General features: G+C 52.4%; 1 protein-coding gene across 2 annotated transcripts in view; it reads left to right on the top strand.

The window, feature by feature from the left end:
• Positions 1–384: 384 nt before the first annotated feature.
• Positions 385–24,512, top strand: part of NECTIN2 (nectin cell adhesion molecule 2) — a 41,967-nt gene continuing 17,839 nt past the window's right edge. For both annotated transcript variants that reach the window (XM_003915693.3, XM_031659164.1), the window contains exons 1-2: positions 385–852; positions 18,509–18,898. In XM_003915693.3, the coding sequence (XP_003915742.1) occupies positions 768–852; positions 18,509–18,898 (475 nt within the window). In that variant the 5' untranslated portion in view covers positions 385–767. The remainder of the gene's footprint in view (positions 853–18,508; positions 18,899–24,512) is intronic.

Here is a 24,512-nt window from a genome sequence, read left to right as displayed (position 1 = left end):
GGGCGCGACCTGCGGGGAGGTCGCACAACCAGGACGTGGTGGGGTCAGGACCGTAAGGCCCCACGTGCGTCAGGCAACTGTGGTGAGAGGACCCGGGCAGGCAAGAAAGGGCAAGATTCGAACTGTGGGCAGAACTGAGGCCAGGACGGACTGAGCTAAGAGACCGGGCGAACTAAGGCTAGGGCGAGGGGCGGGGCTGGTGGGGGCGGGGCTTCGCGGGGGCGGAGTCGGCTGGAAGGTCCTAAGGGGGCGTGGCAAGACCTTGGCGAGGCGGCCTGCAGGCTGGGGGCAGGGGGCGGGGCGCGGGACCTACTTCCGAGCAGAGGGGGCGTGGCTAGACCTTAGGGGGCGTGGCTTATCGCTGGGAGCAGACGGAGACAGAATTCTGTGGCAGGGGCGACCTTAGAATCCTGGGGAGGAGCGAGAATGGAATCCCGGGGAGGAACAGGCGTGGAATCCAGGGGGCGGGTCAGAACGCCAGGAGGGGGCGGGGCCGGAGCCGGGGTCGACTCGGCTCGGGGGAGCAGCGGGTAGATCCTGTGACGTCAGCGGGTTCGAACCGCCGGAGCTGAGCGAGGGGCCGGGGGTGCCGAGCCGGGCGGGAGAGTTGGGCCGGGAGAGCAGAACAGGGAGGCTAGAGCGCGGCGGGAACCGGCCCGGAGCCGGAGCCGGAGCCCCACAGGCACCTACTCGCCCGCCCAGCCTATCGGCCCCCACAGAGTGGCCCGTGGGCCTCCGGCCGGGCCCAGTCCCCTCCCGGGCCCTCCATGGCCCGGGCCGTTGCCCTCCTGCCGTCGAGATCGCCGCCGACGCCGCTGCTGTGGCTGCTGCTGCTGCTGCTCCGGAAAACCGGTGAGATGAGCGGACGGCCCCCTGCCCCCGCGCGGACCCCCTCCTCCCTTACCTTCCGAATTGGGGAAGCCGAGCACCTTCCCCGCCCACCCCCGGCTCCCCGAGCCCCCTCGCCCGTGTCCCCTTCCTGGCTGGCCCCCCCGACTCCGACCCCCTACATGTCCGATTCTCTCGAGGAGACTCTGACCCCTCCTCTCTGCATCTCTCTCACCACCACCCCCATCCTTCTTAATCCAACTGCCCATCCTACGCCGGCTTGTCTGTCCCCCTCCCCCTTTCTCGGATTCCCGCGCCGAAAGGGTTAAATCCGAGGAAGGCCTGGCGCCCCCTCCCCACCCCGCGCCGAGCAGTTCACCCGGATCTGGGTCTCTATCTCCTCTACCCGTCTCAGGAATGTGGGGAATGTTCCCCCCACCTCCCGCAGTAGGGTCTGGAGGAAGAGGCGAGACCACCCCCTCCCCCATTTTTCCTTCTTCCTGGCTTGGGCGTCTGAGGCCCGGAGAGAACTGAGGACAAGGGGACCTGATTCGGGTCCCTTGGAGGGCGAAGGATAAGAGTTCTAGCGACTTAGTGGGAAGGGCCTGAGCTCGGAGCTCCAACCCCGAACCTCAGGGAGTTGGGGGCTCTGACTCAGTGGACTCCAGAAAAATCAGGGGCCAGGGGCTCCGTCTTCTGGGTCCCTGGTAGAATGGAGGCTAGGCGCTACGTCTAACTGGGATATAGGTAAAACTGGGGGCGAGAGAGGATCAAACTTGTAGATTCTGGATTTAATTGTGGGCAGGGGGCTTCGTTTTCTGGGTTCCCGGCAGAACTGGGGGGACAGGAGACTCGATCTCGTGAGCTTCAGACTTAATTGTGGGCAGAGGAACGTCTTCTGAGATCCAAATAGAAGTGCGAGCTGCGGTTCCCGTCTCTTGGGCTCCAGATATGATCAAGGGTCGAAGGCTCTGTCTTGAGGCTGGAGTCTCAGTCGCCTGAGTCCCGGATAGAACGGGAGGCCCCGAGTCCCAGAGGCTGCGAGCCCCCTCCCTTTCCCTGTGAATGGTCGGGGGCGACGGAGACGTCGCCGGGGAAGTTTTCCTGGTTTCACTCTCGCCGAGCCAGGGAGGGGCGGGGCGGGCGCTCCTGGCTCCGTGTTCTGGACTCCCGGTTTCGGGACCTTATCTATCTTCTGGTGGCGCCTTTGTCCTCAGAGCCGTAGCAGGAGGTGGACGAGTGGAGCCGCCGCCCTTATCCCCCCCCCCTCGTCCCTCCCACTGGGATGCCTTGGACCCCCTGGCGTCCTTCCATCCACCCCATTAGGGGAGGAGAGCGGCCCCCCTGGGGAGGGAGGGGCTGGGAGGGAACCCTTGAAAGAGGCACTGGCCCCGCCCCTTGCAGGTGACCCGGCTGTGTATTCCCAGCGACAAACTCTGGGATGCTAGAGTTTCCCGAGGGTTTGCGCAGAAAAGAGCTCAGGGGGATCTTCGGGGAACCCCGGCCACCTCTCTGGCCTCATTTCCCCCAGGATGGCTCTCACTGGCCTCCCAGCTTTGACCCAGAGCTGGGGACTCCCCGTCAATCCCCTGCCTCTCCCTTCAGGCAGAAATAGAGAGGTAAGATCAGAACTGGCACCTCTGGGTGAATTCTCCGAACCCACCAGACCCTGAACCTACTGTTGGCTTGGTGCATGATCTCACGGAAGGCTCCAGCTTGCCCTGGGAGACAGGTCCTGTTTCTGTTTCCATCTTACAGATGAGGAAACAGGCTCAGCAAAGGCAAGCTGGCTTCTCAAGGTCTCACAGCAGGTCCCGGGGGAAGCCCGGCTCCGGTTCTTCAGAGCCCCTCACTGGGTGGGCTCCAGGAAGTGCCTCTGAGTTTCCATTTCCTCCCTGGTAAAAACAACTGAGATAACAATCCGTTCCCTGCGGACCATCTGGAAGGCTCCAAGGCCCCACTGATTCCCTGTGAAAGCTCTTAGCACCTGGGGAAGGAGCTATCGACCCTTTTCCTGACCACCGCCCCCATCCTTCGCCTCTGTGGTCCACTGGCTGGCTGACTGGCACGTGCTCACTCCAAATCAATCTCTCCCCTCCTCCTCGCTGTTTTCCTCATTCCCTCACTTTCTTTCCCCCTCTTCATCTCTCTTCGTTTCTCACCCTCTCTTTCTCCATCCCTCTCCAAGCTCTTTCTCTCTTCCCCTCTCTCCATCTCTCGCTCTCCTCTCCATCCTTCTCTGTATACCTCTCTAGCTGCACTGCCTTCACCGCTTGGCCTCCTCAAGGAATGTGGGTGCACCACCTGGGCCCCCAGCTGGGCCGGCTCCCCTCCCCCAGCTTCCTTCCCTGCCCATCCATGTGTCCATGTCCGCCAGGCAGCCCCGTGTAGTGGAGGGGGAGGGGAGCAGAGGGAAGGCAGCCTGGCTGTCTCCTCTCATTAGGGAAGGGGGACTGGGCAGAGAAGTGGGGGGGTGGGTATATAGAGAGGCTGGAGCTACAAGGATGGTGACAGAGGCCAGTAGAGGGAAGCGGTCAGACACAGATTTAGGAATGGGGTCAGAGACACATCTAGGAATGGAACCGGAGGATGGAGGGGAGGTGAAATACCATCACAGGATGAGGCGGAAAGACACTGGAATGGGACTGGGACAGAGGAGGGTGGGGGAAGGGAGATAGACATAGATACCAGATGAAGGCAGGGACAACAAAAGGAAAGGGGTTTGGTGACAGGCAGGGAGCCCCAAAGACTCCAGCTGTGGAAGAGCAGAGGTGCCGTGACCCAGGGAGGTCAGTGTACAGGGGGCCTCAAGGCCAGCGATATGTGGGGGCCACAGGGAGTGATGAACACAGGAGGGACAGGGAGCTGGGGACAAGGAGCTGGGCACATGGGCCAGCTCCCCCGCCCCTGCCTGGGATGCTGTTACATTTTTAATGTCCCAGCAATGCTGACAAATGGAGCAGGAAGGGGAGGAGAAGTGGGGGCCCAGCGAGATGGGCCAGGCTGTGAGAAGGTGTGGGGAGACAGGGCACTGGAGACCCCGGAGGCAGGGAGACCCCACGGTCAGAGACAGAAACAGACACTCTTAGAGACGTAGACCAGAAGTCTTGGGAGAGGAGAGCCCCAGGAATCAAGGCAGAGAGCCAGGTTCCAGAGATAGGGAGACCCAGACAGAGAAAGAGACCAGAAATGTCAGACATACAGAGGAAAGAGGAAGAGAGTGACTAAGGGGGACGGGGTATCTTCTTGGGCTAATGAAAATGTTCTATAATTGCTCGGGTGTTGGATGGCCAACTCTGAATATACAAAAGCCACTGAACTGTACACTTTAAATGGGTAGATTGTATGGTATGGGAATAATGTCTTAATAAAGCCATTACAAAGAGACAGAGAATATGAGAGGCACAGAGCGGAGACCAGAGACTCTGGGAGACACGGATAAGAGTGACAGAGGCCAGGCACAGTGGCTCATACCAGTAATTCCAGCACTTTGAGAGGCTGACGCAGGAGAATCCCTGAACCGAGTTCAAGGCTGCAGTGAGCCCTGATTGCACTACTGCATTCCGGCCTGGGCCACAGAGCAAGATGCTGTCTCAAAAGAGAAAACAGTAACAGAGATCCCAAGAGAGACCCTGGGAATTCGAGACACAGAGGGGCAGGGACCCTAAGAACTAGACACAGAGAGAGATAGAAGAGACCCTGGAAGACACAGATAAGAGATGCTAAGAGACAGCAGGGAGACCATTAAAAGACTTTCAAGAAGCCGGGCATGGTGGCAGACACAGAGAGAGATAGAAGAGACCCTGGAAGACACAGATAAGAGACAGCAGGGAGACCATTAAAAGACTTTCAAGAAGCCGGGCACGGTGGCTCGCGCCTGTAATCCCAGCACTCTGGGAAGCCCAGGCAGGTGGATCACGGAGCTCAGGAGTTCAAGACCAGCCTGGGCAACATGGCTGTAAATTCTGTCTCTGGAAAGTTTAATGTAATTAGCCAAAGGTGATGGGGCCATAGTCCTGTAGCCACTTGGAAGGCTGAAGTGGGAGGATCCGCATGAGCCAGGAAGGTTGAAGCTGCAGTGAGCTGAGATCACACCACTGTACTCCACCCTGCGCAACAAAGCAAGATCCTATTTCAAAAAACAAAACAAAACACACAGATTAGAGGCCAGGGGGCAGCTGCAGAAATCCAGGCACAGACAGCCCTACATCCTGGCTGCTACAGCCGCTGCTCACCCCCCAAACCAGCTCCCGGATTTCCGCTGTGGGGGGTGGGCACTGTGATTAATGCAATTAATTAACTAACAAGGTGGCTGAGGCAGCAGCTGAGGCCAGTACTCAAAGCCTCTGGCCTTCAAGGGCCTGCTCTAGTCCCGACGCGCCTTGCCATAGGAAGGTGGGTCGCTGTGCTTTATAGATCTGTGGGGGAAGCCAGGCCCTGGGGAGCCAGCCAGGCAGGAGTCCAAGAGCCCAACTTCTCCTCCCATAGACCCAGGTGTCCAGCCTCAGGCCCCGCCTCCCTCAGACCCAGGAGCCCAGGTCCCAGCCCCTCCTCTCGCAGACCCAGGAGTCCAGGCCCCCATCCCTCCTCCCTCAGACCCAGGAGTCCAGGCCACCATCCCTCCTCCCTCAGACCCAGGAGTCTAGGCCCCAGCCCCTCCTCCCTGAGACCCAGGAGTCCAGGCCACCATCTCTCCTCCCTCAGACCCAGGAGTCCAGCTTCAGTCCCCTCCTCCCTCAGACCCAGGAGTCCAGCTTCAGTCCCCTCCTCCCTCAGACCGAGGGGTCCAGCTTCAGTCCCCTCCTCCCTCAGACCCAGGAGTCCAGGCCTCTAGCTCCTCCTCCCTCAGACCCAGGAATCCAGGCGCCCAGCCCCCTCCTTTCTCAGGCCCGGGAGTCCAAGCCCCCAGCCTCTCCTCCAGGGTTCCATAAGTCACTCTGCACCCTCCTCGCTGCCTTGGCCTACCCACCTATGGATCTCGGGGTCTCAAGCTGTGTCTGTCCCCATAGTTCTCCCATGGGCTCACATCACACCCTGGACAGCCTCCACTCTGCCACCACAGGAAGCCTGCAGGTGCAGTCCACAGGGAGAGGAAGTGTATCTGGGGACCCAGCTCACACCTCATGAAGCTGTCACCAGTCTGGCTTGCCCAGTGATACTGAGGGAGGCTGGTGTTCCCATGGCCACAGTCCCCCAGCTATGGTGCTGGCCATGTCCTGGCCAAGTTCACGGCACAGCCCCTGCCTAGCAGTGTGCTGGACGGTGGGGGCTCACTCCAGGCCGGCCATCCTCCTGGCTGTATCTCCCTTGCCCCCACCTGACACGCAGGGCGTCTGGGCAGCGGCCCTCACCCCTGTCCCCCTTACCTCTACAGCCTGTCAGCCTCCAAGTCCCTACCCTCCCAGCTTCTCCCTGTCACCCTCACCGCCGGTCCCGCTCTCCCATTCCAAGTTCTGAGTGTTTCCCAGTCTAGCCCTCCTCCATCCCCATAGCCCCTGCCCTGATCGTGGCGCCTCTTCCCCCAGACCCCTGCCCCACTGAGGGCTCTTTCTCTTTTTTTTTTTTTTCTTTGAGACGAGAGTCTCACTCTGTTGCCCAAGCTGGCAAGTGTCTCACTGTCTCACTCTGTCATCCAAGCTGGTACAGTGACACCATCTCAGCTCACTGCAACCTCCGCCTCCCGGGTTCAAGCGATTCTCATGCCTCAGCCTCCCAAGTAGTTGGGATTACAGGTTGGTGTCACAGTGCCCAGCTAATTTTTGTATTTTTAGTAGAGATGGGCTTTTACTGTGTTGCCCAGGCTGGTCTCCTGAGCTCAGGTGAGCTGCACCCGGCCTGTGAGGGTTTTTTTCTTTCTTTCTTTCTTTCTTTTTTTTTTTGAGACAGAATCTCCCTCTGTCCCCCAGGCTGGAGTGCAGTGCTATAATCTCAGCTCAATACAGCCTCCGCCTGCTAGGTTCAAGTGATTCTCCTGCCTCAGCCTCCCGAATAGCTGGGATTACGGGGACCCGCCACCACGCCCGGCTAAGTTTTGTATTTTTAGTAGATTTTTTGTATTTTAGTTTCACCATGTTGGTCAGGCTGTTCTCAAACTCCTGACCTCAGGTGATCTGCCTGCCTGGGCCTCCCAAAGTGCTGGGATTACAGGCGTGAGCCATTGCACCTGGCAGCAATGGGATTTTAGAGCCTCGTTCATTCATTCATTCAGCAAATATTGAACATCTACTAGGTACCAATCTCTCTTGTAGATGCTGAGGGTACAGGTGTGAGCAAAACAGACAGAAGATCCCTGCCCTCATGGCACTGGCAGTCGGTTTCCAGGAGGATGTGACATATCTAGTGTGTGAGATGGTGAGAAGCACTATGCAGACAGAAAACATAAAAGGGCGAAAGGGCGGAAGAGCAGCCAGCCAGGGAGGGGAGAGGAGGTGGCAGCTGAGGTGGAGTATCTGGGGGTAAAAGAACCCTCCGAGGAGTGTGCCCCACAAGAAGTTAAAAGTGGTGGGTTTGTTTGAGACAGGGTCCTCACTCTGTCACCCAGGCTGGAGTGCAGTGGCCCATTCTCGGCTCACAGCAACCTCCACCTCCTGAGTTCAAACGACTCTCCCTAAAATAGCTGGAATTACAGGCATGCAGCTAATTTTTGTATATTTAGTAGAGACAGGGTTTCACCATGTCGGCCAGGCTGGTCTCGAACTCCTGGCCTCAAGTGATCCACCCACCTTGATTTCCCAAAGTTCTGGGATTACAGGCATGAGCCACCACCCCCAGCCTAAAGTGGTTTTTTTGTTTTAATCCTCCAAAGCCAGTAGTGCTCAGATGCCATTCATTCACTTGGCAGTGTTTATTGAGCACCTACTATGTGCTAGGCCCTGTTGTAGGTGCTGGGGATACAGTAGGGGATAACACAGACAAACCTCGGGGCTGGAGAGGGCAGACCCTCTAGCACCCAGGATCTGTTTGTTGAGTAACTATTTGTTTTTTGGATTTGACCTATAAGATGTGAAAGAATGGCCAGATTCTTCCAGGTTCTGCCTTTTCCTGATCCCTCCCTCTCTCCCTACTACCAGATCCCTTTCATTTTAAAATTTTAAATCCTGGTGAGGCACAGTGGCTCACGCCTGTAATCCCAGCACTTTGGGAGGCTAAGGTGGGCGGATCACCTGAGGTCAGGAGTTCAAGGCCAGCCTGGCCAAGATGGTGAAACCCCGTCTCTACTCAAAATACAAAAATTAACCGAGTGTGGTGACACACACCTGTAATCCCAGCTACTCAGGAGGTTGAGGCAGAATTGCTTGAACCCGGGAGGCAGAGGTTGCAGTGAGCCAAGATGGCGCCACTGCACTCTGGCCTGGGTGATACAGCGAGAAAGACTCTGTCTTAAAAAAATAAAATCCTAAGACCTGTTATCTTCCTCCCCAACACTCAGTCTCAGTCTTAACCTCTTGTTCTTTTCACTGCCACCTTTTTTGTGTCATTTTGCTGTCTGGTCATCTATTTCTGCTCAGCCCACCACCTTCCCCTCAGACCTCTTTGGAAGAAGCAAAGTCATTCTCCATTTGAAGAACCCTCAACGGCTCCCACTTACCGCAAAGAGGAAGCTAACCTCCTAGGCCCCAGCCTACTTTGCTGTCTCTGCAGTTCACACAGGCCCAAATGGCTTTCCTTGACCCTCATTGAGTGGCCTTCCCTGCTTGCCCAACTAGGAAGGGGCCAGAGCCCTTAACAACCCTGATTCCAACCTCAGTGTCTTTGGGGGCCAGGCGGGTGATAAGTCGCAGCACCTGGGTGATAACTCTGCCTCAACCTTCCCAAGTAGCTGGGATTACAGGTGTGTGTCACCACACCCGGTTAATTTTTGTATTTTGAGTAGAGCCGGAAGGGAGTGCCCTGTGGGAGGGGGGTTGTCCTTCCTCAGCCCCAGTCAGCTGTTGCTCCCAGGAGCCACGTATCCGGACTTCTGTCTGGTGCTTTAGACAGCAATCTCCAGGCCTTCTGTGTGGGCCGCTACTTCCCATCTGAAATAACACTCTGTGGGCCAAAGCAAACATGCGCCACAGCCAGATCTGGCCTGCAACAGGAGGCTGACCGCCACTGCTCTGCTCACCTGGACCAAGCCCCGTGAAGATCCCCCATGAGCAAGTCCTTCCATGGAACTGTCACAGGGACCCTGGAGGGAGGCTGAAACATCCCCATTTTATAGATGGAGGAAGTTGGGCTTGGAACCAAGGTTGCCAGCTGGAAAGGGTGTCAGCCTTAAATAATGAGATTCAGAAAATATGATTAAGTACAGAGTTTATTGAAGCCTAAAGCTTGAGGATGGCCACCCGGGAGTGTGGATTCGAGTTGCTCCGAATAAACCCTTTGACTACCTGTAATTACAATTGGACTTTTTTCTTTGTGAGACAGGGTCTCACTCTGTCACTCAGTCTGGAGTGCAGTGTGATCATGGCTCACTGCAGCATCAGTTTCTTGGGCTCCCAGCCTTGAGTGATCCTCCTGCCACAGCCTCCCTAGTAGCTGGGACTACAGGCCCTAGCCACCTTGCCCAGCTATTTTTTTTTTTTTTTTTTTGAGATGGAATCTCGCTCTGTTGCCCAGGCTAGAGTGCAGTGGCACAATCTCTGCTCACTGCAACCTCCGCCTCCCAGGTTCAAGCGATCCTTCTTCCTCAGCCCCCCAATAGCTGGTGTTACAGGCACGCGCCACCATGCCCAGCTAATTTTTTGTATTTTTAGTAGAGACGGGATTTCGCCATGTTGGCCAGGCTGGTCTCAAACCCCTGACCTCAGGCAATCTGCCTGCCTCGGCCACCCAAAGTGCTGGGATTACAGGCGTGAGCCACCACACCCAGTCTGCAAGTGGATTTTTAAGGACCAAAGAAGAGAGAGTTCCTAAATTGTTAACCAAGAATTTACATTAAAATAGGATAAGGTATCTGCAGGTCTGGATCTGAAAAAAAGATAACAGGAGGTATTGATTGGCTATTGTATCACAAATTCCAGGAACAAGAAGCTAATGGGGAGGGCAGCTGGGCAGGAACCACTGCCCCGGGCATGGGTGGAGGAGGTGTGTGACCAAAGTCCCCTATTCCCTGTACAGTCTCCCTGGGCCTGATACATTTCGCATAGTTCAGACTGATCTGAGCTATTTTTCTTTTCTCAAGGTGGGTGGGGGTGGCCCCTCTGGACTGGAAAAGCCTCATTTTTCCCCCAAGTGACACACCTGAGTTTGAGTTGTGGGACTTGTGTGGAGATGATGTATTTATGTCCCACTTCGGTCTTTGCTGATGGCTTTTTCTTTTTTAATTATCTTTTTTTTAATTTAAATTTTTTCTTTTAAGGTAGGCAGGGTCTCATTCTATCACCCACGCTGGAGTGCAGTGGTGAGGTCTCTGGGTTCAAGCGATTCCCCTTCCTCAGCCTCCCAAGTAGCTGGGAATACAGGGGCCCACCACCACGTCCAGCTAATTTTTGTATTTTGGGCATAGACGGGGCTTCACCATGTTGGCCAGGCTGGTCTCGAACTCCTGCCCTCAGGTGATCCTCCTGCCTCAGCCTCCCAAAGTGCTGGTATTACAGGCGTGAGCCACCGCGCCCAGCCTTTTGACTTTCTTTGAGACAGAGTCTAACTGTTGCCCGGGCTGGAGTGCAGTGGCATGATCTCAGCTCACTGCAACCTCCACCTCCCGGGTTCAAGCAATTCTCCCACCTTAGCCTCCTGAGTAGCTGGGATTACAGGTGCCTGCCACCACGTCCAGCTAATTTTTGTATTTTTGGTATAGACGGGGCTTCACCATGTTGGCCAGGCTGGTCTCGAACTCCTGGCCCCAAGTGAGCCTCCTGCCTCGGCCTCCCAAAGTGCTGGGATTATAGGTGTGAGCCACCGCACCTGGCCTTATTTTATTTTTAATTTCTTTTCTTGTATTGCTATAATTCACTGATGACTTCTTACCCAAAGATCCTCGGCCTATCCCCACCCAAGAGGACTGCCTTCCACCAGCGACCGCTCATTAGGGTTACTCATTAGGGTTGTTTTCCCTGGGGTTCCTGTGTGTGTGACGCCAGGGCCTTTGCACCGCCTCCATGGCCCATCTCCCTCAGACAAAGCTGGGCAGTGGCGCTGGCCCTCGAAATGAGTCTTGTGCCCTGGGCCTTTCCTGGCCTGGAGGCTGAGTGCCAAGGCCACCTGTAATTAAACTGAGCTCCCTATGTTTACTCAGCAAGCCCTGACCTCTCATTTCCTGGGGCCCTATGCTGAGTGTTCCACAGCTATTCTTTAATCTTTATAACAGCCCTTGGGACGCAGGCACTATTATTAACCTCATTTTACAGCTGTGGAAACTGAGGCACAGAGACGTTAAGTGACCTGCACAAGATCGCAGAGCCAGGATTCAAACCCATGAACTGTGGGCCACTCAGTCGCCATGCTGTACCGCCGTGCAGAGCAGAGGAAGATTTGTTCTTGTTCTCGTTTATATTAAAAGTGAGAAAACATGGGCCACGCGCAGTGGCTCACGCCTGTAATCCCAGCACTTTGGGAGGCTGAGGCAGATGGATCACCTGAGGTCAGGAGTTTGAGAGCAGCCTGACCAACATGGTGAAATCTGGTCTCCACTAAAAATACAAAGATTAGCCAGACGTGGTAGCTCGCACCTGTAATCCCAGCTACTCAGGAGGCTGAGGCAGGAGAATCGCTTGAACCCAAGAGGCGGAGGTTGCAGTAAGCTGAGATCGGGCCAACCTAGGCAACAGAGCAAGACTCCATCTCCAGAAAAATAAAATGGTGACAAGAAACACTTAGGCTGGCTGAGAAATGAAAGGACAGGGTGAGAATTGCAAACGTGCGTCCACATAAAAACTTGAACTCCCGGCCGAGTGCGGTGACTCACGCCTGTAATCCCAGCACTTTGCGAGGCCAGGCCGAGGCGGGCGGATCACAAGGTCAGGAGATAGAGCCCATCCTGGCTAACAGGGTGAAACCCCGTCTCTACTAAAAATACAAAAACTTAGCCGGGCGTGGTGGCCAGTACCTGTACTCCCAGCTACTCGGGAGGCTGAGGCAGGAGAATGGCGCGAACCCGGGAGGCGGAGCTTGCAGTGAGCCTAGATGGCGCCACTGCACTCCAGCCTGGGAGACAGAGCGAGACTCCGTCTCAAAAAAGAAAAAAAAAAAAAAAATTGGCCGGGCGTGGTGGCTCAAGCCTGTAATCCCAGCACTTTGGGAGGCCGAGACGGGCGGATCACGAGGTCCGGAGATCGAGACCATCTTGGCTAACACGTTGAAACCCCGTCTCTACTAAAAAATACAAAAAATTAGCCGGGCGAGGTGGCGGGCGCCTGTAGTCCCAGCTACTCGGGAGGCTGAGGCAGGAGAATGGCGTAAACCCAGCAGGCGGAGCTTGCTCAGCTCACTGCACTCCAGCCTGGGCGACAGAGCGAGACTCCGTCTAAAAAAATAAATAAATAAATAAAACTTGAACTCGCATGATCCCAGTGGCTTTATTCATCAGAGCCAAAAAGTCGAAACAACCTAAATGCCCATCAGCGGCTGAATAGATAAACAAAATGTGGTCCGTCCCTACAGTGGAATATTATTGAGCCTTAAAGAAGAGTGAAGCACCAACACGTGTTACAGATGGATGAACCTGGAAAACAGGATGCCAAGTGAAAGAAGCCAGACACAAAGGCTGCATAGTCTATTACATGAAATGTCCAGAACAGGCACATCTACAGAGACAGAAAGTCAATTCGTGGCTGGGGGAATGGGAAGTGACTGCTTAATGGGTAAAGGGGTTACTTATGGGAATTATAAAAATGCCCAGGCCAGGCCGGGCGCGGTGGCTCAAGCCTGTAATCCCAGCACTTTGGGAGGCCGAGACGGGCGGATCATGAGGTCAGGAGATCGAGACCATCCTGGCTGACACGGTGAAACCCCGTCTCTACTAAAAAATACAAAAAAATTAGCCGGGCGAGGTGGCGGGCGCCTGTAGTCCCAGCTACTCGGGAGGCTGAGGCAGGAGAATGGCGTGAACCCGGGAGGCGGAGCTTGCAGTGAGCTGAGATCCGGTCACTGCACTCCAGCCTGGGCGGCAGAGCCAGAGTCCGTCTCAAAAAAAAAATAAGATAAAATAAATAAAAAATAAAAAATAAAAATGCCCAGGCCAGGTGCAGTGGCTCATGCTCATAATCCTAACAATTTGGGAGGCTGAGGCAGGTGGATCGCTTGAGCTCAGGAGTTTAAGACCAGCCTAAGCAATATGGTGAATCCTCATCTCTACAAAAAATACAAAATTAGCCAGGTTTTGTGGCTCGCACCTGTAGTCTCAGCTGCTTGCGGGGCTGAGGTGGGAGGATCACTTCAGCTCCAGAGACAGAGTTTGCAGTGAGCAGAAATCGCACCATTGCCTGCCAGCCTGGACAGAGTGAGATCCTGTCTCAAAAAATCATACCCTAAAACTGATTATAGTAACAGATGTAAAACTCCAAATATACTTAAAGCCACTGAATTGTACTGTATTTTTTTTATTTAAAAAATTATTTCTTTTTTTCTTTTTTTGAGACAGAGTCTCCCTTTGTCACCCAAGCTGGAGTGCAGTGGTGCAATCTCGGCTCACTGCAACCTCCGCCTCCTGGGTTCAAGTGAACACATCTGGCTAATTTTTATATTTTTAGTAGGGACAGGGTTTCACCATGTTGGCCAGGCTGGTCTTGAACTCCTGACCTCAAGTGTCCCACCCGCTTCGGTCTCCCAAAGTGCTGGAATTACAGATGTGAACCACTGCACCCAGCCTTAATTGTATACTTTAAATGGGTGAATTGTGTAGTGTAAGAAAAAAAAAAAACCTACGTAAAAAATGAGCAAAGGACCTGAAGAGACATTTTTCTAAAGAAGACATACAGGCAGCCAAGAAACATATGAAAAAATGCTCAACATCACTATTCATCAGAGAAATGCAAATTTAAACTGCAATGAGGTGCCATCTCACCCCAGTCAGAATGTCTGTTACTAAAAAGTCTAAAAACAACAGATGCTGGCGAGGATTCGGAGTAAAGGGACCACTTACCCACTGTTGATGGGAATGTAAATTAGTACAGCCTGTATGGAAAACAGCATGGAGATTTCTCAAAGAACTAAAAATAGAACTACCATTCGGTCCAGGATTCCACTGAGTATCCTCCCAAAGGAAAAGACATCATTATATCCATTATATCCACCTGCACTTGTATATTTATTGCAGCACTGTTCACAATAGCAAAGATATGGAGTCAACCTAAGTGTCCATCGATGAATGGAGGATAAAGAAAATGTGGTCTATATCTACAAAGATTTCATGATGAAATTGCCAAAAGCAATGCAGCAAAAGCAAACATTGACAAATGGGATCTAATTAAACCAAAGAGCTTCTGCACAGCCAAAGAAACTATCCTCAGAGTGAACAGACAACCTACAGAGTGGGAGAACATTTTTGCAATCTATCAATCTGACAAAGGTCTAACATCCAGAAGCTACAAGGAACTTAAACAAATTTACAAGAAAAAAAAAACCTTAAAAAGTGGATAAAGGACATGAACAGACACTTCTCAAAAGAAGACATTCGTGTAACCAACAAACATATGAAAAAAAAGCTCAACATCACTGATCATTGAGAAATGCATATCGAAACAACAGTGAGATACCATCTCACACCAGTCAGAATGGCCATTATTAGAAAGTCAAGAAACAGCCAGGCGCAGTGGCTCACTCTTTTAATCCCAGCACTTTGGGAGGCCGAGGCAGGTTTTGGGAGGCCGAGGCAGGTGGATCACAAGGTCAGGAGTTCAAGACCAGCCTGGCCAACACAGTGAAACCCTGTCTCTACAATAAATACAAAAATTAGCTGGGCGTGGTGGCAGGCACATGTAATCCCAGCTACTCTGTCAGCTGAGGCAGGAGAATCACTTGAACCCAGGAGGTGGAGGTTGCAGTGAGCTGAGATCATACCACTGCACTCCAGCCCGGGCAACAGAGTTAGACTCTGTCTCAAAGAAAGTCAAAAGGCTGGGCGCGGTGGCTCACGTCTGTAATACCAGCACTTTGGGAGGCTGAGGCGGGCGGATCACAAGGTCAGGAGATCAAGACCATCCTGGCTAACAAGGTGAAACCCTGTCTCTACTAAAAATACAAAAAATTAGCCGGACATAGTGGTGAGCACCTGTAGTCCCAGCTACTGAGAAGGCTGAGGCAGGAGAATGGTGTGAACCCAGGAGGCGGAGCTTGCAGTGTGCCGAGATCGTGCCACTGCACTCCATCCAGCCTGGGCGACAGAGTGAGACTCTGTCTCAAAAAAAAAAAAAAAAAAAAAAAAGTCAAGAAACAACTGATGCAGGCAAGGCTGTGGAGAAATAGGAATACTTTTACACTGCTAGTGGGGATGTAAATTAGTTGAACCGTTATGAAGACGGTATGACGATTCCTCAAAGATCTAGAACCAGAAATACCATTTGACCTAGCAATCCCTTACTGGGTATATACCCAAAATAATGTAAGTCGTTATATTACAAAGATACATGCATGTGTATGTTCATTGCAGGACTATTCATAATAGCAAAGACATGGACTCAATCCAAATGCCCATCATGGATAGACTGGATAAAGAAAATGTACATATATACCGCGGAATGCTACACAGCCATAAAAAGGAACAGGATCATGTCCTTTGCAGGGACAGGGATGGCGCTGGAAGCCATTATCCTTAGCAACTAACATAGGAACAGAAAACCAACCACCACATGTTCTCACTTATAAGTGGGAGCTGCACAATGAGAACACATGGACATGGGGAGGGGAACAGCACACACTAGGCCTGTTGCAGTGGGGTTGCGGGGGTGGGTAGGGAAAGGGAGACCATTAGGAAAAATAGCAAATGCATGTTCGGCTTACTACCTAGGTGATGGGTTGATAGGTGCAGCAAACCACCATGGCACATGTTTACCTACGTAAGAAACCTGCACATCCTGCACATGTACCCTGGAACTTACAATAAAAAAAAGGAAAGAAAATGTGGTACATATCTATCATGGAATAGTACACAGCCATAAAAAAGGATGGAATCATGTCTTTTGCACCAACACGGATGGAACTGGAGGCCATTATCCTAAGTGAAATAGAAAGTCAAAATACCACATGTTCTCACTTATAAGTGGAAGCTAAACAGCAAATATACATGGACACAAAGATTGGAATAATGGACAGTGGAGACTACAAAAGGTGGGAGGGAGGGAAAGGGGTGAGGGTTGAAAAATTAACGGTTGGAGGCTGGGCATGGTGGCGCACGCCTATAATCCCAGCACTTTGGGAGGCCGAGGCAGGTGGATCATGAGGTCAGATGTTCGAGGCCAGCCTGGCCAACATAGTGAAACCCCATCTCTATTAAAAATATTAAAAAATTAGCCGGACGTGGTAGCGTGTGCCGGACGTGGTAGCGTGTGTCCCAGCTACTCGGGAGGCTGAGGCAGGAGAATCACTTGAAGTTGGAAGGTGGAGGTTGCAGTGAGCCGAGATCACACCACTGCACTCCAGCCCAGGCAATAGTGCAAGACTCCGTCTCAAAAAAAAGAAAAATTAACTGTTGGAGGTCAGGTGCGTTGGTGCATGCCTATAATCCCAGCACTGTGGGAGGATCAGGCGGGCTGCTCGCTTTGAGTTCAGGAGTTTGAGACCAGACTGGGCAACATGGCAAAACCCTGTCTCTACAAAATAAAAAATTAGCCAGGCATTGGTGGCGCACGCCTGCAGTCCCAGCCACTCAGGTTGCAGTGAGCCAAGATCGTGCCACTGTACTTCAGCCTGGGAGACAGAGTGAGACCCTATAAAAAGAAAAAGAAAAATTAACTGTTGGGTACAATGTTTGCTATTCAGGTGATGGATACGCTAAAAGCCCAGACTTCACCTCAACGCAATATATGTAAGTAAGAAACCGGCACTCGTACCTGCTAAAAATATAATACTTTTTAAATTTTTATTTTAATAAAAAATAGAAACTTAGGGCCAAGGGGGAACGGATCACCTGAGGTCAGGAGTTCAAGACCAGTCTGGCCAACATGGTGAAACCCTGTCTCTACTAAATATACAAAAATTAGCTGGACATGGTGGCGGTCGCCTGTAATCCCAGCTACTCGGGAGGCTGAGGCACAAGAATCCCTTGAACCGGGGGTGGAGGTTACAGTGACCAAGATTGCACGACTGCACTCCAGGCTGGGCAACACAGCGAGACTCGGTCTCAAAAAAAAAAGAAAGGAACTTGGGAAAAAATACTATATAGGGAGGGCTGTAGGTTTCATAGGAAGGTGAGAGAAAGTATATTACTGAGTAGGGTAATGAAGATTATACTCAGCCTTTAAATGTTTTAAAATGTATTGTATGAAAAATTTTTTTAATTGATTTATTTTCAGATGATTCCCCCCCACTCAAAAAAAAAAACACTTTATGAAAATTTTGGGGTGGGCCGGGTGCAGTGGCTCACGCCTATAATCCCAGCACTTTGGGAGGCTGAGGTGGGAGGATCACTTGAGTCCAGGAGTTCAAGACCAGCCTGGGCAACATAGCGAGACATTGTCTCTACCAAAAAAAAATTACAAATTAGCCAGGTGTGGTGGTGCACGCCTGTAGTCCCAGCCTGAACCTGGGAGGTCGAGGCTGCAGTGAGCTGAGTTGCCCACTGCATTCCAGCCTGGGTGAAAGTGAGACCCTGTCTGAGGAAAACAAAATTTAGTTTAAAGAAAATAAAATTTTTATTGATTTATTTTGTTTTTTAATTTTAAAGGCAGGGTCTCACTCTATTGCCCAGGCTGATCTTGAACTCTTAGGCTCAAGCATTCCTCCCACCTTGGCTTCCCAAAGTGCTGAGATTAAAGTCTTGAGCCACCACCCTGGCCGTCATGTCAACTTTTAAACATACAAGTGTAGGTAAGAAGAATGGCCTGGTGGTTGGGCACGGTGGCTCACGCCTTTAATCCCAGCACTTTGGGAGGCTGAGGCAAGCAGATCACAAGGTCAGGAGACTGAGACCATCCTGGCTAACCCCATCTCTACTAAAAATACAAAAAAGAAAAAAACTAGCCAGGCATGGTGGCAGGTGCCTGTAGTCCCAGCTACTTGGGAGGCTGAGACAGGAGAATGGTGTGAACCCGGGAGGCAGAGCTTGCAGTGAGCTGAGATCACGCCACTGCACTCCAGCCTGGGCGACAGAGCAAGACTCTGTCTCAAAAACAAAAAAAGAATGGCCTGGAGCCTCCCTCACCCTCCCCACCTAGACCCCCTTAACAATGGGTGACATATTTTGTTTTTTGCTGAACCATTTACGAGTAACTTGAAATCATGACACTGCGACTTCATATCTTCTGGGAAAAATAATGTGCATAGCCAAGGTTTAATTATCACACCTAGGAATATGAACAGCAATTCCAAAATCATATGTAATATGACTTCATAGTACGTGTCGTAGTAATAGAATAGTCATTTTAGTCTTCCCTAAAATGTCTTTTCCAGGTGACATTTTCAGAATCAGGATGCTGCAAAGCTGCCTGCATTACATATGGAGCCTGCATTTCCCGTGGGGCCCCCTTTGTGGTGGCCCTGCCTGGAGGTGTCTGGGTTCCTCCCCCACCCGACTTCTTCACTCTCTGTTCTCTCTGCCCAGGAGCCCAGGATGTGCGAGTTCAAGTACTACCCGAGGTGCGAGGCCAGCTCGGGGGCACCGTGGAGCTGCCGTGCCACCTGCTGCCACCTGTTCCTGGACTGTACATCTCCCTGGTGACCTGGCAGCGCCCAGATGCACCTCCAAACCACCAGAATGTGGCCGCCTTCCACCCTAAGATGGGTCCCAGCTTCCCCAGCCCGAAGCCCGGCAGCGAGCGGCTGTCCTTCGTCTCTGCCAAGCAGAGCACTGGGCAAGACACAGAGGCGGAGCTCCAGGACGCCACGCTGGCCCTCCGCGGGCTCACGGTGGAGGACGAAGGCAACTACACCTGCGAGTTTGCCACCTTCCCCAAGGGGTCCGTCCGAGGGATGACCTGGCTCAGAGTCATAGGTGAGCAGGGTAAGGGCGGGAGGCAAGGTGGGAGGGCCGCGGTGTGGAAGCATCCCCTTGCAGGTCAGTTTCTCTCTTGGCTTCAGCTGTGAGGTTCACTTTCTCTGTGGGTTTCCATCCATCAGCAAATGTTCATTAAGCACCTACCATGTGCCAGATGCTTTACTGTGTGCTGAGGATGCAGCAGGCAACCAGGCATCATTCTTGGAAAAAAACAAAAAAATAAGTATTGGCTGGGTGCGGTGGCCCACCCCTGTAATCCCAGCACTTTGGAAGGCCGAGATGGGCAGATCGCCTGAGGTCAGGAGTTCAAGACCAGCCTGGCCAACATGGTGAAACCCTGTCTCTACGAAAAATACAAAAATTAGCGGGGTGTGGTGGCCTGCGCTTATAATCCCAGCTACTCAGGAGGCTGAGTCAGGAGAATCGCTTGAACCCAGGAGGCAGAAGTCGCAGTGAGCCGACAGTGTGCCACTGCACTCCAGTCTGGGTGACAGAGCGAGACTCAATCTAAAAAAAAAAAAAAAAAAAAAGTATTGAGGTTGGGCGTGGTGGCTCACGCCTATAATCCAAGCACTTTGGGAGGCCGAGGCAGGTAGATTGAGCCCATGGTGGTGTGCAGATGTGGCCCCAGCTACTTGGGAAGCTGAGGTGGGAGGATCACTTGAGACCAGGAATTTGAGGCTGAGGTGAGCTGTGATCATGCCACTACACTCCAGCCTAGGTGACAAAGTGCGACCCTATCTCTAATAAATAAATAAAAGAGTAAAGCAGTTAAAGGGGCTGTGGAAGTTGGAGGGGGCCAAGTTGGAATTCTAGCTAAGGAGGTCTGGGAATATTTAGGCAGAAACTAGGAGAGGAGGAGCCCTGTGGGTATCTAAGGGAAGAGCATTCCAGGCAGAGGGAATGGCAAGTACAAAGGCCCTGAGACAGGAATACCTGGAGTATTTGAGGGCCAGGAAGGAAGTCAGTGTGGCTGGAGGCATATGAGTGGGGGAAAGTAGGAAGCAACAAAGTCAAGGAGAGGATGGGGATAGGTTGGCAAAAGCCTTGTGGACTGTGAGAAGGCTTTGGCTTTTGCCCAGGGAGGACAAGAGCTGTAGTAAGCTGTAGATAAGCTCTGTTCTTAGCAGCAGAGAGGTTTGATCTGGCTTGAGTTCTCACCAGCTCTTCCTGGCTGTGTTGGGAGGGGAAAGGATGGGAGCTGTAAAACCACAGGGTAAGGCAACTGCAAATGTCCAGGCCGGGCCGGGTGCTGTGGCTCACGCCCATAACCCCAGCACTCAGGGAGGCCCAGGTGGGAGGATCCCTTGAGCCTAGTAATTTGAGACCATCCTAGGCAACATAGTAAGACTCTTGTCTCAACGACAAAAAAAAAATTTTTTTTTTTTTTTTTTTTTTTTTTTTTGAGACGGAGGTTCGCTCTTGTTGCCCAGGCTGGAGTGGAGTGGCGCGATCTCGGCTCACAGCAACCTTCACCTCCCAGGTTCAAGCAATTCTCCTGCCTCAGCCTCCCGAGTAGCTGGGATTACAGGCTCCCACCACCACGCCTGGCTAATTTTTTTTTTTTTTTTTTTTTTTGAGAGGGAGTCTCGCTCTGTCGCCCAGGCTGGAGTGCGATGGCTGGATCTCAGCTCACTGCAAGCTCCGTCTCCCGGGTTTACGCCATTCTCCTGCCTCAGCCTCCCGAGTAGCTGGGACTACAGGCGCCCGCCACTTCGCCTGGCTAGTTTTTTTTTTTTTTTTTTTTTGTATTTTTTGGTAGAGATGGGGTTTCACCGGGTTAGCCAGGATGGTCTCGATCTCCTGACCTCGTGATCCACCCGTCTCGGCCTCCCAAAGTGCTGGGATTACAGGCTTGAGCCACCGTGCCCGGCCTTTTTTTTGTATTTTTAGTAGAGATGGGGTTTCGCCTTGTTGACCAGGCTGGTCTTGAACTCCTGACCTCAGGTGATCCGTCTGCCTGGGCCTCTCAAAGTGCTGGGATTACAGGCGTGAGCCACTGCTCCCAGCCAGGAAAAAAAAAAATTTGTTTTAATTAACCAGGCTCAGTGACTCACATCTGTAATTTCAGTTACCCGAGAGGCTGAGGTGGGAGGATCACCTGACTCATACCTGTAATTTCAGCTACTCGAGAGGCTGAGGTAGGAGGATCACCTGAGCCCAGGAGGTTGAGGCTGCAGGGAACTGATTGTGCTACTGCACTTCATCCTGGACAACAGAATGAGACCCTATCTTAAAACAAGTCCAGTCCAGGCGGAAAGTAATGGTTTAGAAGTAGGGGACACCTTGGCCTCATTGAGATAGGATGTGCAGGGAAGGCGTCTTAGTCAAGTCTGGAGTCTGAGAAGGAGCCCACCTTCGGGCACAGCAGAGGGGCACGGGCAGAAAAAGCTGGGAGGTAGGCGTGAGCTGGGAGCTGGGCATGTTCCAGGAATGGAAAGGAGGCTGGGGAGGATAGGCAAGGGCTTGAGTGACCCTCTGCGGGGCCACATTACACAGGCTTCACAGGTGGAGGCGAGGAGGCTGGACTACGCTACGCCCTCAGTATGGTTAAGAGCCATGGGAGGCATCAAGCCACAGGAGAGATCTGGTCAGACGTTTGAGATTGGAAAAAATGACTGGCATCTGTGTGACGAGCGATTGGAGGAGTGGACGGAGGTAGAAAGGAGCTGGGAAGAGAGGCAAGAGGAGGCATTGCTGGAAAGACGGATGAGGCAGTGGGGGCAGAGGGAAGCGGGCGGCATAGAAAGGTGTTTTTAGGAGATAGTAGGTGCTGAGCTCGCCCATGGATTGAGGGGGGAGCAGGATCGGAGAAGAGTCCCAGGCCCGACGCGGTGGCTCACGCCTGTTGTAATCCTGGGCTCAAGGGATCCTCCTACCTCCGCCTCCTGCATAGCTGGGACTACAGGCATGAGTCACCACATCCAGCTACAAATGCTGTTTCTTTAAATCTTGGAAGTCCCCTGGGAGCCCACCTTCCCTAGGCAACTTCCCAGAAGCCACATCACTCTAGATGTCCTTTTCTTCCCCCTTTTCAGCCCAGAGCGTCTGAAAGGTCACCCTGTGCTGTCCTTGAGTAAACACTTCCCTTTCCAGTGACACATGAGACCACAGTTGTTTTCCATAACACAAAGGACAGCTGTCTCCTCCCCACCCTCACCAATGCCTCTCTTCTTATGCAATCATTTGTTCTCTTCCAGAGATAACTTTAGGGCTGGGCACGGTGGCTCACACCTGTAATCCCAGCACTTTGGGAGGCTGAGAGGCAACAAGAGCAAAACTCCGAATCAAAATAAATAAATAAATAAAGTGACTCAGAAGATATGAGGAAGTGTAGGGTTTAATCAAGGGCAAGGCTTGAGGATGACCACCTGGGAGCATAGATTGAAGTTGTCCTGAATATACACTTCAAGCAGGAGCCAAGGCAAGGAGCTTTTGCAAGTGAGCTTTTGTTTGTTTGTTTGTTTGTTTGTTTCTTGGAGAGAGGGTCTCCAAAAATAAAAGTAAAAATTAGCCAGGGATGGTGGCGCACATCTGTAATCCCAGCTACTCAGGAGGCTAAGGTGGGCAAATCACTGAAACCAGGAAGAGGAGGTTGCAGTAAGCCGAGATTGAACCACTGCACTCCAGCCTGGGTGACAGAGCAAGACTCCATCTCAAATTAAAAAAAACAGAGAGAGCCGGGCGCGGTCTCAAGCCTGTAATCCCAGCACTTTGGGAGGCCGAGACGGGCGGATTACGAGGTCAGGAGATCGAGACCATCCTGGCTAACACGGTGAAACCCCGTCTCTACTAAAAAATACAAAAAACTAGCCGGGCGAGGTGGCGGGCGCCTGTAGTCCCAGCTACTCGGGAGGCTGAGGCAGGAGAATGCCGTAAACCCAGGAGGCGGAGCTTGCAGTGAGCTGAGATCCGGCCACTGCACTCCAGCTTGGGCGACAGAGCGAGACTCTGTCTCAAAAAAAAAAACAAAAAAACAAAAAACAGAGAGAGAGAGATAACTTCAAAAGCTTCTATATACACACTGGGGCAGAAGTAAGGAACAAAACAGCCAAAGCCTCTGTCTTCATAATGTGTGAGCCACTGAGAGATGGATGGTTGGCCAGAGTCAGCGGTCAGCAAAGTGCCCTTGAGGAAGAGGGGCTTGGAGTGGGGTCTGGAGAAGGAAGCCAAAGCAATCCAGGCACAAAATCACCAACCAAAACCCCAAAGTGGGTGGGGGCAGAGACTGAGGAGGGCATGGGTGGGGAGCACGTGGAGCGGCCAGGGGAGGTGGCCATGGGGAAGTGCTGGGCTTGGGCCCTGAGTCGCTATTCTAACAGCTTGGAGGGCAGCCAGGAGGATGTGGGGAGGCTTGCTGGATGCTCCACGATGGTCAGGGGAGAAGGCGGTGGGAAGGGAGAGCTGGGAAGAAGGGGAGAGTCAGACTGTGTTGAGAAGTTCAGAGGTGGATACCCAGGTCCAGAAAGCAACGGAAGACGTGAGTCTGGGTGGGGGACACACATCATAAGCATGAGCTGCTATTCTTCCTGGAGGTTTGTTTTTGTGATTTTTTTCTTCCCATGTTTTCCAAGAGGATAAGGTGGAAAGGGTATTAAAAAAAAGGACCGACTTTGAAAATTTTCTGCCTTTATCACACTTCCGGTCATACAATCCTCTAATGATGACTACAGGAAAAGGAACAGGGGGCCTTTTCAGCTGGACCTTTGAACCACATTACTCGGTTACTCAGCCTTGGCTTTTTTGTTTTGTTTTGTTTTGTTTTTTGAGACAGAGTCTCGCTCTGTCACCCAGGCTGGAGTGCAGTGGCATGATCTCCGCCCACTGCAACCTCCGCCTCCCGGGTTCAAGCAATTCTCATGCCTCAGCCTCCTGAGTAGCTGGGATTACAGATGCATGCCACCACGCCTGGCTAATTTTTGCATTTTTAGTAGAGACGAGGTTTCACCATGTTGGCCAGGCTGGTGTCGAACTCCTGGCCTCAAGTGATCCACCCTCCTCAGCCTCCTAAAGTGCTGGGATTGCAGGTGTGAACCACCATGCCTGACCAGCATTTTTGTTAAATCCCAGCCTCCTCCAGGCTTTTGGACCCTGTCTCTGCATCTCTGGCAGGGTGAAGAGACAGTATACCGAAATGGCCAGACCAGGCACCTGTAACCTCAGAGCTTTGAGGGGCCGAGGGAAGATGGCTTGTGCTCAGGAGTTTGAGATCCGCCTGGGCAACATAGCAAGAACTCATCTCTATAAAAAAAAATTTAAATTAGCTGGGCATGGTGGTGCATGCCTGTGGTCCTGGCTACTCTGGAGGCCAAGGAGGGCGGATCACTTGAGCCTAGCGGGTGGAGGCTGCAGCAAGCTATGATCACGCCACTGCACGTAAGCCCAGGTGACAGAGCGGGCCCCTGTCTCTAAAAAATAAAGTAAAATAAAATGGGCAACGCTTGGATAGGGCAGTGCGGGCCAGACAGTACCCTAAGGCATTTACCTATCAGTATAGTATTTAATTCACACAACAATCCTCAGGCCAGGCGCGGTGGCTCAAGCCTGTAATCCTAGTGACTTGGGGGAGGCCGAGATGGAGCAACACAGGTCAGGAGACGAGAACATCCCT

Source organism: Papio anubis, chromosome 20 (assembly GCF_008728515.1).
Source record: "Papio anubis isolate 15944 chromosome 20, Panubis1.0, whole genome shotgun sequence".
NCBI classification, from domain to species: domain Eukaryota; kingdom Metazoa; phylum Chordata; class Mammalia; order Primates; family Cercopithecidae; genus Papio; species Papio anubis.
The sequence above is the reverse complement of the archived record's forward strand: the minus strand, read 5'-3'. Positions and strand labels throughout refer to the sequence as shown.